We start from the raw sequence: 18,356 nt of genomic DNA on the forward strand, positions 1-18,356 counted from the left end.
AAAAAAAAAAAAAATATCCTACTTCTCAAGAAAAAACACATTTTGCTAATTCATCAGTTGACTTGTGCATTTTCTGGCTGTTATGAATAATGCTGCTCTGAACCTTTCTTGTCCAGTTTCACTGGTTTCTGAAGCCCCACTGTCTACGTCAGTGTGTGCCGGGCACTCAATAAATGCTTGCTGAATCAATGAAGAGTCCAGGTGAGTTCGTATAGCCTCCTTCAATACATGACATGTAATACAAGAACAACTGTTCTCAGTCTTCCAGTCACACACGTCTCACAGTGCTATCTGGTCCTGGTGGCTCTGAGAGCTGCATCTGCACCAGGAGAGCAGGGTAGTCCCCCACCATCTTTCACAGGAACAGAAGCATGCATCTCTTTCATCCCTCCCAGTCCTGTTATGCTATAATAAAATCTGCCTTTCCCCTTGTCCCTTCTGCTCTGCTCCCTTCTCCCAAGCAGCAGCTTGGACATGCAGGCCTCACGCCTCCACACTTTCTGATTCTTTAGCTAATACTGTCAACACCAACAGCCCTCTGGCCTCCACTTCACTCAGCTCATTTTCTCTGACCCTAGGCCTAGAATTTGGTCTTTAAATCAAGGATGTACATCTCTTAGAACAGGATACTTCAAAATACAATGAGAATCACATAGAAAATATTTTTTAAATATTTATTTATTTTTATTGCAAAGTCAGATATACAGAGAGGAGAGACAGAGAGGTAGATCTTCTATCCGCTGATTAACTCCCCAGATGGCCGCAATGGCCAGAGCTGAGCCAATCCAAAGCCAGGAGCCAGGAGTTTGTTTCAGGTCTCCAACATGCATGCAGGAACCCAAGGCTCTGGGCCGTGCTCTACTGCTTTCCCAGGCCACTAGCAGGGGGCTGGATGGGAAGTGGGGCCACAGGGACTAGAACCGGCACCCATATGGGATCCTGGGCATTCAAGGCGAGGATTTTAGTCACTAAGTCACCGCACCGGACCCAGGAATTGCATACAAAATTTTTAATGTACATTCATACACCCAAGTTGCTACAAACATTACTTGAACATTTTCTAATACCTAAACATCTTAAAATCTGGAGGCCACAGCAGAAATATTTCAGTTGTTCAAAAGCTACAGAGGGGCCCGGCACGGTGGTGCAAGTGGATAAGGTCCTCACCTTGCATGCCCGGGATCCCATATGGGCGCCGGTTCTATCCTGGCAGCCCCGCTTCCCTTCCAGCTTCCTGCCTGTGGCCTGGGAAAGCAGTTGAGGACGGCCCAAAGCTTTGGGACCATGCACCCGCGTGGGAGACCCGGAAGAGGCTCCTGGCTTCGGATCGGCATAGTATCGGCCGTTGCGCTCACTTGGGGAGTGAATCATCGGACGGAAAATTTCCTCTCTATCTCTCCTCTCTGTATATCCACCTTTCCAACGAGAAAATAATAAAAATAAATCTAAAAAAAAAAAAAAGCTACAGATAGCTAATGGCTACCACACTGGACATCACGGTTCTAGAAAACTAACCTTTAAATGTTCCAGGGCCTGGTGTGGTATCCCAGTGGCTAAAGTCCTAGCCTTGCATACACCAAGACCCCTTATGGGCACCAGTTCTAATCCTGGCAGCCCTGCTTCCCATCCAGCTCCATGTCTGTGACCTGGGAGGGCAATACAGGAAGGGCCCAAAGCCTTGGGACCATGCACCTGTGCGGGAGACCTAGAAGAAGCTCCTGGCTTCCGACTGGCTCAGCTCCAGCCATTGTGGCCATTTGGGGAGTGAACTGGCAGACGAAAGATCTTCCTCTCTGTTTCTCCTCCTCTCTGTGTACCTGACTTTCTAATAATAATAATAATAATAATAATAATAATAATAATAATAACTTATAAAAAGTGCCCCAGGCACTTACAATTAAGACAATTATGTAACTATGTGAAATGCAGAACAAGACAGAAGCATAAAAAATATTTAAATACCAAGGACTGTAAACTATTCTTTTTCCCCAAATTGACTAACACCCACCAAGAACGTGTCATAGGTTTTTGCATCATTCAGAACACAAACAGGATAGGAGACACACTATATTTGTCTTTCTAGTTAAAGAATGACTTCAAGGCAACTCAAAATTAAGCCTCTAATTACTGCAGAATATGCCAAAAATAGCTTTTTAGTAGCTGTGCTCCAAAATTCCACTTGCAAGTGAAATATACAGTGCTTAAAATGCATTTACCCATGATAGCAGTTTCATAGCTTAGGCAAGTGTTAAAGTTAGCCTCTATAGTCAGATTGGACCCCAAACAAAATAGAGAGAATACAGGGTTACAGTTGTGTTTTAAGTGTTCCGTCAGAATGATGAGTCATGTTTTTCTAAATCATAACATTTAGAAAAATACAATCAAGCATGCTTTCAGCAGATACCTAGCCCTTAAGGCCTTCCACATGACCCCGAGACCCAAGCATTCATCTCTGAGCAACTGAGCGTCAATAAAGGCTGAAGCTGGAATGCACACTTCACAGCAGGAAGCATTAAAGCTGGCTAGTGACCTCCAACTTCAAAGAAAGTTTTTGGCCTTATTGTTCTAGAATTCAAAATATTACTGCTCTTCCAACCAAGAGGTGAAGCAAAGTGGAAAGTACTGACAACAGATGGGGGATCGAGACTCCTAAAGCTCTGGTGCCATGGAGGTGGGAAGTGAAATTCTTCCAGAGTTACCCCAGCATAGAGGGATTGGAAGGACGGAGGGTCAGCCTTGTAGCATGGAGAAGGAGCAAGGGGTTGGCCTTCCAACACACATGCTAGAGGAAAGGCTGGTGTTCCTCTTGAGGCATCCACAGGTACAAGAACTGGATGGGCAGGTGTAGGTTAGAACCCTGATGTGAACCTGAAAGGTGTACGCAAGGGTGTTTTAGTACTGAAAACTCTGCTGGTGATAGTACCGGTAAGCACAACGAAGTGACAGCTAACAGTAACCCAGTCCCCAATGCCTTCCACAGGGGACACACTGTTCCAAATGTCTTTACCTTACACATACATTTCATACATAATCCTCATTTAATGGGAAAGATCGTCATATAGGCAAAAACACTGACTAGAATCCGCCCCCACCAAAAAGTCAGATGGCCAAACAGAGTGGAAGGAGTGGAAAGGCCCAAAATACAGATTGGCCAAGTTCTATGCGATATGCAGTTTGCTCTGTTCATTTTAACACAAGTCTTTTCTTGTTTAATCTCAGATCAGACAACAAAGATGAGGACTATCTTCCTAAAATCAAGAGCCTAAAAAGCCACTCTCCCCAGAAACACAAACAATGCAGATAATGTAATAGCATGGACTCAAGGCCCAGTCTGAGCTTCTTAATGACCTTGGGTAAGGCTTGTTGTTGTTGTTGTTATTATTATTGTTGTGGATTTTCTAAACAGTGTCATTATAATTCTCAGAGAGGAGAATGAGCTAAGTCACAGAAAACCCTAACTATTCACCATCCCACCTTCCATAATTCATCCTTCCCCTGTCACAATATCCAAAACAATAACATAATAACCCTTATTCTAACACAAAAACCACAAAAAAGCTGTAATCTGCATCCAAAATCTAACTGAGGCTTAGAAATCAGAAGTTAGGATGCCCTCACCAGCTAGAAGAACGACTGACAGGACACTCTGCTCTCTATGACACAGAGAACTTGACAAGTCTCAAATAAAACCTGCCTTGCCCCTATGTCTACAGAAAGCCTGGCCATATGCTGGCCTCATACAACAACACGCACCCCTGAGGATGTGCAGCCATGCTCTGAACCACCTTAGCCTTCACACAGTAAAAGTGACCACCATTTACAGCACATGTGAAACTGAGAATGACAAAACCAAAGTATTCAGACATTATGAATACAACCTCAGTGAGGCTAGCAAACTGACTCTTTCTCCAGCAATAGCTGATTTTCCATGCAAATGGAAAAAACTGAGGCACAAGCAGTACAAAGTAAGACCTTCCACATTCCGCCAGTTTCTACCTGGTCCTGAGACCTGTGTCATTCAGAGGGGTCCGGTTTCCCCCTTGCCCATTTGAAGATGAGGCCTGGAACAGACTCCAACTCACCACCATCACCACCATGGTGCCTGGGGTTGGCTTCGTACACATGTGACCTGTTCAGCTACACAGGGTTCCGAACTTAAGAAAGTTCTGCATTTGATTGCTGTTGATGCCTTAATATTCTCAGTAAATAACTGGCACCAATAATTCTTAACATTCTTCTTGAATTTTCATTTCTACTGGGCTCACTAAAACAGATCTCCAGTCCTGGTGATAACTGACTCAGAGCAGAAGTCATCACACTTGTCTAGGGACCAAAACAATTCAACTTCCTTCAAACACACCAGTCATTATTCTTAGGTAGGACAGACTTTGCCCTACTGTGTCACCAAAAGACAAATGTAATCGCCTTTCCTTCGGAAGCTCTAATAATGGAAATCTAATTTCCTTCCGATCCCCTCCAGTTCTCCAGAGAGGGAAGATATCATCAGATGCTACCGAACAGGGCAGTTAGTGGGGCAGTGAGGCAGAGCAGCACACGGCAGTCTCCCCGAGCACAAGGAGTACTCACGTGAAGGAATCAGTCACCCTGAGCGGAGGACACGCAAACACCGAGGTTAATACCTCGGGCCGACCAGAAATTCCCAAGGAGAGAAACACATCCTTGTGAGGTTTACTAAAGTACAAACTGGAGTTATAAAATAAGGGTTTGGGATTTTTTTTTTAAACTTGAGATGTTCTTAAGATGTGACAAAACTTCTAAATTTTCCACTTTCCTAGCCAACATGTCATGTGCACAGGAAAGTAAAGTTATAATTCTGATTAAAACTGTTGTGATTTATTTCATCCTTCTAAGAAGAGAGGCAGAAAAGCCCCAGCTTCTGCAAATGTCCCATACAGGGCAGGGCTCAGTGCACACTTACACGCACACATCCAGAAAGGAACTGGAGCATCACGTGTGACCTCGGGTCAATCAACACCACAGAGGAAAACACCTGATGCTAGAAATCTCATGCCTGCGGACAGTAAACTCAATCGGATAGATGCCAACAAAGCTAACCGAAAGGAAGCCTCTTAAATCAGTGTTTCCCTTAAGTGTTTTTATGAAACTGACACCGAGACTGGGTCCCACTTACTACCTTCCATATTCCAAGAGTGTAGCATGGATTCGAGATTCTTCATCCAGCAGCTCCTCTGCTCCCTGCTGGCGTTTGTACTTCCGTCGGGGCTTGTAAACATCCTGAGTGGAAAAGACAGCCAAGTTACTAAGTGTGAGAAGATCGCTGGTCAGGGGGAAGGGGCCTTTTCCTTGTCACTGCCTGGCCCTCCAGGTCCTGCTGCAGGAACAGAGAGGGCAGGCAGGGTGGCTGCCTTCTTGGACTGAAGGCCCAGAGGCAGGTGTCCAAATGCTCTGGGTGACATCATGAGCTGAACCTCTGGGTCCCTGAGATGGTGCACATCTCCTTGCTGTGAAACAGAAATGGAAACGCTCCTCCCCTAAGGAGGTAAACAGGCTCGGGAACAATAGAGGGCCCAGAGTCTTTTGCTCTTCACTTTTAAGTTATCAGAGTAATCGGCATTCATTGAAAGAAAAAAGTTTTTGTAAACATTCAGAGGACTCACTCCATTGATAAGGCAGTGAGTGCTCTTGGGGCTGGTTGGCATCCCTTCTTTGGGGACAGCCACTGTCTTTCTGGTAAGTAAAAATAATGAACTTCTAACAACTTTTGAAAGTAATATGGTTCTCTCAGTTTCTCATTTGATTTTATACACATTTGCTTTAAAGTTTAATTTCATAATACAAATAATGGAAATCTCAAGGGTTTTCAGAAAGGCAGAATTTTAAGAAGTTTGGCCTCACCCATCATTTTCCAGAGGAACCTGTGTCAGTTTGCTAAGTGTGCATTTTTCCAAACATTTGCCTGGGTGTGTACATATGTTACAACTACACGACAAACATATACCTTAAAGCAGACAGCACAGGGGTTCTTATTACATGAAAGAATGGATTCTACATGTTACAGGCCAGGTTTTTTTGTTGGTTTTTTTTTTTTTTTGCTTTTGCTTAACAGTACAGATTTCCATGAAATAAAGTTGCACAAAACTCCACTTAGTTCTTTTTAACCAGATGTAATATTCCTTAGTGCTTCCCACTTCATTTGGCATTTGACTGAGATACATGCAGGTTATTTCCAAGTTCTTACAAACAATGCTTACATATGGATTAATGGGATATAACCTAGAAGTGAAATCAGGGAAACAACTTGAACCAAAAAATCAACACAAAGCTAAAAACTGTGATTCATGTGCCCAGCTACTTGTTTTCCACTTCTCTGGCAACAATAAATAACAAAAATGTGTTAAACCTTACACATTCATCAGTATACAAAACACTTCGTTGTTTTAATTTGACTTCCCAAATTGTTACTGAGGCTGGAGATCTTTTTGTTTCCCTGGCATTTATCTTGTTCAGACCCTTTGACTATTTTCTGCCAATCAATGTATCATTTTCTTACTCATTTCTAAAACTACTGCATAATATAAATACCAATCCTCTTTTAGATACATAGAAAATACTTTCAACCAACCTACTCTCACTTAACTGCATTTCGATTTGGTAGTTTTTTTTTCCTTTAATGCTTATCTTAAGCATTAAAGGAAAAAAAATAAATCAAATGTACTGACAACTTTTCCTAAAATATTTCCAGATTTTATATTTTACTTCTTAGCCTAGGGATTATAAAACAAAAATTCTATGTTGTTTTATAATTTATAATTACCCTATAATTAGCCTTTAATATTTAATCATTTTTGTTGAGTAAAACATTAATGGAAAATTAATACTCCCAACAGTAACAGTTTATCCATCCCTCTCTGATATGAGCTCTATCTAGGCTAGATTCCACATGACACCCCCAAGTCTCATCGCCTTCCTTACTATTACTTGATGTTTGTCCATCGTCTCTGTTCCTATAATTTTCCTGGGTGTTCTTACACATTTTCTCTTCCAAATGAATTTTAGTGTAAGTTCATTATAGAAAACTGATCTTCGTTAGCATCATGCTAAGTCTGTAGAATGCTTTGGAAAGAATGGACACCTTTACATTGGTGTATTTTTAATGAGATGTTATCTATTTATTTGAAAGACAGAGCATTGTAGGAAGGAAGAGACCAAGGCTCTTCAACCTTCCTCAAAGAGCCAGCCCTGGGCCAGACGGAAGGCAGCCAAGACCTCCTTCTGGGTCTCCCACATGGGTGGCTGGGACCCAGGCGTCTCAGACGCATTAGCAGGAAGCATGACAGGCACACAGCAGTCAGGACTGCCCTCATAGGGGCTGGCAGGGTCAGAACTGGGGGCTTAACCCCTGGTGCCACAATGTCGACCACTACGATAGTACATTCCAGCACCAATAAGCAAGATATGTGCCTCTACTTAAGTCTTTTTCTAAATTATTATTGTTATTATTTTTGAAGACAAGTTTTCAAGTAGACAGTCACGACATAAGCTGACCCACCTGTCACTTAAGGCCACAATCCACTTCACCAATCAGATACAAATCTGTCAGATATACATACGATTTTAAGCAATACTGTGTTGGTTGAGGTTTGTCCTTACTATAATTTATAAAAACATAAATGCACTATAAAAACGACTTTAAAGTTACATATATAGAAGTAAAATGTATCTATTTTATACAGCATGATACATGCTAAAATTTATGGATGTCTCTCTCCTAAAGGAAGTACAATACATACAGCAGGTGCTCAGTCACTGGAGGGCTTCACCCTCGAGTGGACCTGGTTTGAGATCTGACTCCAGCCGCTAGCCAAGTGAAGCCATATGACCTCAGTGACTCGGGCTCAGGAGGGCAAGCAGGCAGCTGTGGCACCAGCAGAATATTCCAGTTGTTCAGCCCTGACCTTTTCATCTCTCCTGCCAGAGTTGCCTACACAAAAACCTCAGCCAGGACAACTCAACGACAAGTATTACGATCAGGTTTCTCCAGGTAGTGGTATTCTACTGCAATTAGAATTGCTCTCTCTTGATAATTCTGATAACCTCCATTATTACTCTATTTTATTATGAAAAGTTTTAGAGACAGAAAAAAAATACTTCTTTTGCAACTCTCATTACAGAACTTCAACAATTTTGTGGAGAAGGAGATGTGGGAGGGTCTGAGCTAACTGCAACCACGAACATTCCCTAACTTGCTGCTGGTGCCAACATGAATAGGAAGCTATAAATGAAAAAGCTACAGGAAAACTAAAACTGGAATGAGCCGCATGACGTCAGTTTGTATGACTCAACTTCACTGAACTCTACTGTTCCCACAGCACTTCATAACTGAGCTTAATCGAATATTTCTTAGATACTATACAAAGAACTGATGACCCAAGCCAGGAAATTGGAATATTAAATAAAAAACAAACAAAAAAACCTGACTGACTTCAAAACAACAGTACACTGAAACTAGCAGCTAAAAGGACCTTTTCTGCGGGGTTGGGGGGTGGGCAAATCGCAACACTGATTTCTGTGCATTATTCCTTACACTTCAAGCATAAACGTGCACATACACCTCACATTTCACATTCATAACCAGGGCATTTTATTATTTTCTTCTACTGAGGAAGAAGCCATCAAAGAATTTGTTCAAGATTTCCAGGATACTATCAGGTCTGGCTATAAGTACCTCGGAGCTTCTAATTCCAAGGCTTTTCTACTACACAGACTTGCTCCTGGTGGGCTTTGAGTCATCCTCCAGCCACTGCTGCCAGCACTCCCTCAAGGCTCCACACACTGATCAACTGTAGCCAAGTCACCCTTTAAAGCGCAGGAGCCAGGAAAACTAGGCCGAGTCCTCTCCTCACTGAGAAACTGCCAGGACTTTCTCTCCATTCTTTTATCTGTAATAGGAGCTAAGACTAACAGATCTTGAAGGATACTTCATCTCTCATTTTTCTTTCTTTTTTTTTTTTAAAAAACCCTATTAAGATAATGACTTGAGTCTTTTTCCAGTCCCTGTGGCTTCGGCAGCTGCATGTTACAATGCAGACACGGCCAAGTTCAAGAAGCATTATCAGTCCCAAATGGCATCAAGAAGCCCCAATTACAGCGACAAATCTGTTAAAGGGTAGACTCCAAGTTCCTGAGGAACAAGAACAAGAAGGGCCTGAAGATGATGCAGGCCAATGATGCTAGCTAGGGCCATGAGTGCACAGGCAAGGGACATCAAGGCCATGGTCAAACCCAAGGGAGTGAAACCTACCATCCCCCAAGGGAGTCAGCTGAAAGCTCAACTGAGTAGCCTACATCATCCACCCCAAGCTCAGGAAGCATGCTCATGCCTGCATGATCGAGGGTCTCAGGCTGGCCCAGTGAAAGGCCAAGGCAATACTGAGCCTCAGATCAATGGCAAGGTCAATCCCCAACCAAGCCCAAGGCCTAGACTCAGGACTCAAGCTGCCCTACAGCTACAGCACCAGCCACCTCCCAAAGGTGCTCAGACCCCCACGAAGGTTACCTAGTGACAGCCTTTACCAGTCACTGTGAGGACAGAGGACCGGTGTGACCCAGATTGCTGTCCTCCTGTGCTGTCTGCACAAATAAACCTGAGATGGCGTGGGTTGGGGGGACGAGGATGGGGATGGGGAAGACTTGGCAGGGCTGGTGTGGTAGCACTGCCTATTAAGCCTCCACCCTGCGGCACCAACATCCCATATGTGCTCTGGTTCATGTCCTGGCTTCTCCACTTCCCATCCAACTCCCTGCTTGTGACATGAGAAAGCAACAGAAGATGATCCATGCCCTTGGGACCCTGCACCCACATGAGAGACCCAGAAGTAGCCCCTGGCTCCGAGCTTTGGATCAGCTCAGCTCTGGCTGCTGCAGCCATTCGGGAAGTAAAGCAGAGGAGTAAGACTCTTTTCTACCTCTGCTTCTCTCTATATATAAAATCTGCCTTTCAAATGAAAACAAATCTTTACAAACAAAACAAATTTTAAAAATTACTAACTTGCTAGCGTAATTCCATCAAAAATTTGAAGTTTTATTAATTAAAAAGCTAACATACTATACATGATTATGCTTTACAAAAGGTATGTAAAACCACCTTCATCTTTTTCCCTCCTTTAATATAGTGCTGGCAAGGGTAACAGTCTATCATGTTTTGGATGGCAGGTATGAGAAAGGCACATGCGTACTAAGTATGTACTGTCCACTGGCACCTCACATCCATGAGGGATATTATCTTTGTTTTCTGTTTACAGATGATGGGTCAGACATGGACAAAGATTAAGCATCTCACCCCAGAGCCTGGCACCATGGCATAGCACACTAAGCCGCCACCTGTGGTGCTACATGGGATGCTGGCATCACAAGTGGGGGCTTTACCCTATATTCTGTAACTGTGACCTCAAGATATCCAATGACCCAATAGGCAGATTTTTTAAAAGCTTGTCAGAGCCTACCTATTTTGCCTATCTTCAAACACACACCCTTTGGAACTATCAGAATTTGCTAACCTAAGATCTGAAGCCACGCTACCCTTCAGAGGCCCAATGAGCTGCTGAGCAAGCAGGCGTCTAGACAAGGGAACCTCCTCCAGGATCCTCTGGGAGGGTCCCCTAGCCTAGTCCCCCAGCTACTGTGGCTCCTGCATGGAAGCCTCTCATGCTGTGAGGGACTCCTCCACTCCACAAACCAACCTCTCAAAGTACTACCTGAACAAAGTCTGTACGCACTGTTGCCTCCCTCCCCCTCCAGTCAAGAACTGTCTTTCCTGTGAGCCCCCAAATCCCTCAAGCACCTTACAAATTGCCATATCACTGGTCATTCCTTAGTGCCTATAGGGTGATCCAGCACACAGTCAGGATTCGGTTATACCACTGAATGAATACATGGAGTCAGCCCAGGATTTCAGTCCATGCTCTACTGCTCACAATCTCTCTGATTGGGGCAGCTTACACATTAACCTTTACAGTTGTCCACCTGTAAAACATTGGTATGTTTTAAAAAGGTCTGGCTCCCAGCTCACAGACATTTAGATCTCGAAATCATGAACTGACGGTGCTGAAAGGCGGGGTCCTTTGGGAGGTGACTGGATTGGACTGGGGCACTAGTTGAGTCATAATGGCCTTCAAAGGAGAAACCCCATCGTGAGCATGCACCCTATGTCTCTGCTTCCTGGCTCCCAGGTGATCAAAGGCGTGGTCGTTGCCAGCCTCCACCAAGGTGGACCTTGAGCTGTGAATCTCCAACACCAGGAGCTGAACTAAACCTCCTTTCTTCATAGGTAACTCGCCTTAGGCGTTTAGTTAGAGTAACAAAACGTTACAGAGCTGCCATGAAGATTAAATCAGTGTGTTGAACAGTAACAGATACCTAGTAAGACCTAAGATACATATGGTGGATGGAAAGGCCTTCTTCACAGCATTACGTGATTCTCTAGAATCACACACCAGAGCAGTATGTTTATATGACATTGCCAATGGTCTTTTAAATGATCCAAAGTTCAGCAATAACAATTCCTTCCCACTGGCCTGGAAGCTCTAAGTCTTCTTCTGTCCCTTTTACCCTCCTAAAAATTCCTAACACTACCCAATATCCCCATAAGCAGTAAACGCATCTTCTGAGGACCTACAACTGCTGTGGCCACCCTTTCCTCAGATTTCAGAGGAAGTGAGACCTCACTGCAACACAGAGATGCTCCAATGATATGGAGGGCAGCTGGCTCAAAGGAGCAGAAGGTAGCTGTTGAGTGGCACTCGGTGGGACAATCAGCCAATTACAATTAGGAGGCAAAAGTAGAAAGCTTAGGAAAGGGAAGACCTGTCCTGGGGTGCCAATGGTTTATGCTGTCTTGATTTTTGAAAATGTCACCTCCTTTCATGCTGGCCTTTATCAAAGCAATCAGCTACTCTAAAATGGAGGTCGGTGTTTGGGGGGGGGGGTAAAAATAAAAAAGGAAAGTAACATATCTCAAATACAAAAAGCAGAACTGCTGGAAATAACCCCTAGGAAGAAGAAAACTGAGGCAAGACTAAGAGAGAACACCTCAAAATGATGAGCTGACACTGAGGTTCTTGATAACCTCCTTGCCTGGCCTTCTGATAAGAGATGCTAAAATCTTTAAGCATATCTTGACCCAATTTCACATTAAGGGATGTTGTCTAAGTAAACCAAGACAAAAGAAAGCAACCTGCTATTACTCTGTGCTACACAATGACCAAAAAAAAAAAAAAAAAAAAAGCTAAGCTTACATAAATTAGTCCTACACAATAATCTGCAAGCAATACCTAAAAATATTTATTGGCAAGGAAAGCAAATCTCAATATGTTGTTGAACAAAATGAGCAAATAGTAGCACAGAATTTATATGGAATGCCTTTTAAATTTTTTTTTTCATATTCACATTCATTAAGTATATCTTCTACTTGGAATACCAATAGTCACGCCCTACTGGTAACATCATGGATAATTTAGTCTTTGTAATGTTTCTCTATTTTTACTTTTATTACCACAGTATTAGCATACAAGAAACAATTTTTAAAAGAAATTGGGCATCAACCATTCAGTGGATGGATGGATGTGTGGGTGGGTGAATGGGGGAGTGGGCAGGTGGTTTATATGCCCAAGAACAAATGAAAAAGACCAGAAAAATCTTTGGATGTGTAAAGCCAAGGAAAAGCTAAATACTTAATATCTAAAAGTTTAGTATTTATTTTTAAACAGAGGTTCAGTATGAGCAAGAAGAACTACAGTCCGTTGAGGCACAATGGCATCATGCTGACAAACGGAGAAAGAAAACAGCAGAGCAATTTCACCTGGCATCCATTTGTCCCAGGTCTATGGATAAGAGAGGTGACAGACAATGTCCCCTTGAGACACAGGAGGGATGGGGGGTGGGAGGGGAGTGAGAGGCAGAGGACCCAGCCACTCTGGATGCATCTGAGTCTCTGTGACCTGATGAATAATATCCCAGAGTCTGGACATAGGCCAGCAAATTCCTGCTAGGACTACAAGGGCAAGAGTCCAGAGTGAACAAATTGGGAAAGACCGACACCGTTGCGTTGCACCGGATCTAAAATTTATGCATAGCTGGCTGTGTAGCTACTCAATGAGTTCCTTTGTAACCTTTCTAAGTATTAATTTCCTGATTCTTAAAATGGAAAGGATAATAAATAACCCCGTCAGTGCCAATGAGGGGTAAATGCCTAATTAGGTGCTTGGCACTCAGAAAATAACACAAGGCAAGGTTCCCACATTTCAAAAAATGCTAAGTTTAGAAACCAGGCACATGCCTGTGTGACCTCATATTCTAGGCCCTCAAGGAGCAGGGAAAGCTGTTTGAAAGGCAAAATTGGGAAAAAGCTGGTAGAAAATAAAACACCCCCTACTCACACAGAGCCAGAACATCTGGCTACTTGGAAAAGATTTCTTCCCTTTATCAAAGAAGCAGGGAGTGTTTCCCTGGGGAGAACGACAAAAAAAAAAAGAAATGGCAATCTGTTCCATTTCTCATCCCAATTCACTAGAATGAGCCAAGGAAATGTAGCGCAGTCCTGGACTCTCCCAGCGGATTCTGGGATGGTTACTTCAGGCTACCTAAGGAAACACCAGTTGAACGTTCCTAACGTGACAATCTGAAATGCTGGAAATTTTAGGGATGTGGATTAGTGATACTTAAATGACACCATCTAAATAAAAACCTTTGAAATTAAATAGTTCCAATCCCAAGCACCTTGGTATAAAGAATATTCAGCTTATTCTTGCAAAAGTGGTGGGAAGAAAGCAACAATGTTTAAGGTATTGACGTTTAATTAAGAAGTGGTTTTTGCAAGTGAGAAGTGTGTTTTTGCAAGTTTTCAGCAGAGCTATGAGGAAACAAACAAAACCCAAGACAGCCTCTGGCCACCCAATGGAAAACTCTTTATCATTTCTGGTGAAACTCTATTGCCAGTCATCTGAGGATTAGGTTTATACTTAAACAACAAAATAAACAATACAATGTATCAAAGGGGCAATGCAATGTATCCTTTCTCCTTCATCTTACTATTGTTTCCTAAGGAGCTACAAGCACTGTTTCACCTAGAGGCTCACAGCACAGTGCTGACACGCTAGGCTTGAACTCTGACTCCATCTTTCACAACAGGACCCTGGGCATCTTAAACAAGAGGAAAATAAAAGTGCCATTACTACTTCATAGGGTGGTTGTGAAGCTGAGACGATCTATAAACACTCAGAACAGTGTTTTGGCACGACTTCCTTAATTTCTATACAGTCACATTATAAAACTTAAATGGGTTTTTGAAAAAAAAATCTTCATTATAAGTGAGAAGAAGAAATAAATATGTGTCTTTGAAGACCTGAACTACTCCATGGATACAGAGAGGAGGCCAGGTCCAGTTTTACTGACAGCATGATCAACAACTATGCTGGCTTTTTTTTTTTTTTTTCATTTTGTATTAACACAGCCAAAAACCTTATCATTTTCTCATTCTTGACCCATGGCTCAGAGTGAGATTTATACGTAGAGCTATTCATTTAACCATTAAAAGGAATGTTACCTTGTACTTACTGTTTTTAAATAGGCAATACACAGACTCAGTATAAAGCTCAAATAGTGCAATATAAATAGGGAAATGACATTTTCCTCCCCTTCCTGCTACAAGCACCTGTTCCCTGCCTCAGAAATAACGCTGTCACCTGGCTTTTATCTTCCCAGAAATGGTATATACTTAAAACAGGAGAAAACACAGCATATGCAACCGTTTACTGCCATAAGACATGTTGTAAGAAGAAATACTAATAGCACACAACAAATTCCATACTTGAAAGTAAAAAAAAAAAATTCCATTTCAAATATGACTCTAATTTTAAAATGTATATTAGTAACAGGAGAAAAATGCTCAATAATTAAATGTGGCTATTTTTGTGCTGCTGTGACATCAAGGGTGATTTTCATTTCCTATATCTATCAACTTTTTTTTTTTAAGATTTATTTCTTTTTATTGGGAACACAGATTTACAAAGAGGAGATAAACATCTTCCATCTGCTAGTACACTCCCCAGTGACAACAACCGCTAGAGCTGAGCCAATCTGAAGCCAGCAGCTTCTTTTGGGTCTCCTATGTGGGTGCAGCGTCCTTAGGCTTTAGCCACCCTCTGTTGCTTTCCCAGGCCACAAGCAGAGAGCTAGAAGGGAAGTAGAGCCGCTGAGACATGAGCCAGCACCCAAATGATATCTGGGCAGATTCCAGGCGAGGATTTAGCCAGCAGGCTACTGCACCCAGCCCTCTATCGACCTTTCTGGTCACTGTGATACAGTGACATCCTACATGGGTTCAAGTCCCAGCTACTCCGCTTTTGATTCACCTGTATGTCAAATGGATGGGAAAGCAGCAGAAGGCGGCATGAGTGCTTGGCCTCTGCTCCTCGCTCTCGGCTTTGGTTTCACCCAGCTGCCAAATGCGGCTATTTGGGGAGTGAACCAGCAGATAGAATATCACTCTCTCTCTTTCTCTGTGCGTGTGGTGTCTCACTCCCTCTGTAACTGCACCTTTCAAATAAACAAACCTTTAAAAAAAATCTTAAGGATTCTTTAAGCTGAATGTGTATTTCATAATTAAAAATAAAAACTATTATGTCATTTTTCTTATTATTTAACACTGTCAAATATGAAAATCATATCTGCCTTTGAAACACCATCTTTCTTTTTTTTAAAGATTTATTTACTTATTGGAAAGTCAGATATACAGAGAGGAGGAGAGACAGAGAGGAAGATTTTCCGTCCGGTGATTCACTCCCCAAGTGAGCGCAACGGCCAATGTTATGCCAATCAGAAGCCAGGATCCAGGAACTTCTTCCGGGTATCCCACATGGGTGCAGGGTCCCAAGGCTTTGGGGCATCCTCAACTGCTTTCCCAGGCCACAAGCAGGGAGCTGGATGGGAAGTGGAGCTGCTGGGATTAGAACCAGCGCCCATTTGGGATCCCGGGCGTGTTCAAGGTGAGGACTTCAGCCGCTAGGCCACTGTGCCGCCAGGCCCTGAAATACCATCTTAAAAATACCCATTACTGGGCCCGGTGCGGTGGCACAAGTGGTTAAGGTCCTCGCCTTGCAAGCCCGGGATCCCATATGGGCGCCGGTTCTAATCCCGGCAGCCCCGCTTTCCTTCCAGCTCCCTGCCTGTGGCCCGGGAAAGCAGTCGAGGATGGCCTAAAGCATTGGGACCCTGCACCTGTGTGGGACACCCAGAAGAGTCCTGGCTTTGGATCGGCATGGCATCGAGCCGTTGCGCTCACTTGGGAAGTAAATCATCGGACAGAAGATCTTCCTCTCTGTCTCTCCTCTCTGTATATCCGCCTTTCCAGTAAAAAAAATAATAAAAAAAATAAATCTTTAAAAAACAAACAAACAAAAAAATACCCATTACTAAGATGGAACTGAGAAAAATATCTAATAATTATAAACTAGCCAAGTCTTTTTTGTTTTACACGAGCTATTCATGTCTTTCATCATGAAATAACTGTTATTCGTTTCAGAGTAATAACATTGTTAGCTGACACATTTTCTCCTGAGCCAGTTTAGAATTCTTTTTCTAGAAAAATTCCACAGCCACTTTACAAAGCTATACAAGCCAAACAACCTCAACCTTTGCAACTACACAATATAAATCAAAGAATTGCATAAAAAGCCCAAAAAGCACCTCTGATGCAAAAGCTGGGTTTGTTAATTCAACTGACTTTACAACTGTCAAAATCAACAACAGCTTCAGGTATCAGCATACTTACAGCTCACAAACAGGGGTGACCAAAATGCTTAGTGTGATTTGAGTCAGAGAGCAGGAAAGGTGCGAAGGAAGACTGGGTAGCCTTTGGGAGAGAGTGTGCACATAAGTTCATTGAGGCGCTGCTCTCCTAAGCTCAGGTGGGGAGTCTGTGGGCTGCAGGGCCACTGGCTCTGCCTCAGTGCTTAGCAAAGGAACAGCAAAGCTCTCAGCTGCTCCTCATGTTCAGGAGAAGGCACGTCCGTGTGAACCCTCAGGGATTAAGGTGTATGGTGACAAAGGACATCCAAGAATCCCCTGCGCAAAGTTCAGAAGCTGCTCTACCTCTCCAGCTCTCAGTAAGGTCCAGCCCACATTTCTAGTTCATCGTGGGCTCTTTGAAGCTATTAAAGTTTACACGTGTCATGGGATAAATGAGCAAGAGCTCTGCATTTGGAAATTTAATCTTTAAAACTGGAACTGAACAGCACACCAGGCAGTGCCTGTGGCAGATTCTACCTGTGAGGCCAGGGTCCTGGCAAGGGCCAGGAGTCCCCTTGCTCGACCATCTGGAAACCCCAGAAGGCACCACTGTTTTACACCACCAGCTGCAGGAGGGCTGTGCAGTGCTAGGGCAGAAACACACGGGCAGGGAAACTCACAGAGAGGTCGGCGACGGTCTTGATGGCCTTTTCTTTTCTCTTGACGAACTCATCGTCCTGTAAGATAAAACAAGCAGGGATTAAATCAATCCCGGGGGGAGAGTGACACTCGCCTGGATTGCTCAGTAAGACCCCTTATAAATGTCCTTCTCATTCCTACACTGCCTGAGGAGCTCTTAGTGTTTTAACAATCAGAAATGTATACTCCCTGGGAAAAGGTCAGGACGTCAGCACAGATCCCTGCAACCACTATGGGGCTGAGAGAACAGAGGGGTTGTGGTTAAGGCAAAAGTTCTATTTTAAATCCTTAGGAGCTCTGAGATTTTAGTCACCTAACGTCGGCATCTCAGTTGCCCCAAATGGAACGCAGGGATCTGAACATGTTTCAGGAGGCAGTCTCGAAACAAGGCTTACAGAAGAAAAGGCATGTGATAGTGGATATGCTGGAATCAGCCTGTGGCAAGCATTTCACAGCTACTAACTACTGTTCTTATTCTACAATTGTTACCCATCGTTACAATTACACATTGTTACAACAGTAACGTCCTAAGCAATTGGTCTCTCAAAAACATCTTTTATCAATACACACTCTTCTGATAACTTAGTAAAAATTCTAGATTAAGTATCCACTCTGTAGCCTTTCTTTAAAAAAAAAATTTTTTTTTGAAAGAGAGTTATGGTGAGAAAAGAGAGAATCTTTGCACCCTAAAAGGTTACAATGGCCAGAGCTGGGCCAGTTAGAACCTGGATGCTTCTTCCTAGGTCTTTCACATGGATACAGGAATCCAGGCACTTGGGGCATCCTCTGCTGCTTTCCCAGGCCACTATCAGGAAGCAGGTAGAGCATCCAGGACTAGAACCGGTGTTCACATGACATGCCGGTGCCACAGGTGGGAGGTTTAACCTGTATAC

At 43.2% G+C, this 18,356-nt stretch overlaps 1 protein-coding gene across 1 annotated transcript in view; it reads right to left on the bottom strand.

Moving 5' to 3' along the window:
* CCDC93 (coiled-coil domain containing 93) overlaps positions 1–18,356 on the bottom strand; it is an 85,679-nt gene that overhangs the window by 47,444 nt on the left and 19,879 nt on the right. The window contains exons 6-7 of the mRNA XM_040979110.1: positions 17,445–17,501; positions 5,156–5,256 (exon numbers count right to left, since the gene is read on the bottom strand). Of these exons, the coding sequence (XP_040835044.1) occupies positions 5,156–5,256; positions 17,445–17,501 (158 nt within the window). The remainder of the gene's footprint in view (positions 1–5,155; positions 5,257–17,444; positions 17,502–18,356) is intronic.

Source organism: Ochotona curzoniae, unplaced genomic scaffold (genome assembly GCF_017591425.1).
Source record: "Ochotona curzoniae isolate NIBS_2020 unplaced genomic scaffold, NIBS_Ocur_1.0 contig_3037, whole genome shotgun sequence".
Classification (NCBI taxonomy): Eukaryota; Metazoa; Chordata; class Mammalia; order Lagomorpha; family Ochotonidae; genus Ochotona; species Ochotona curzoniae.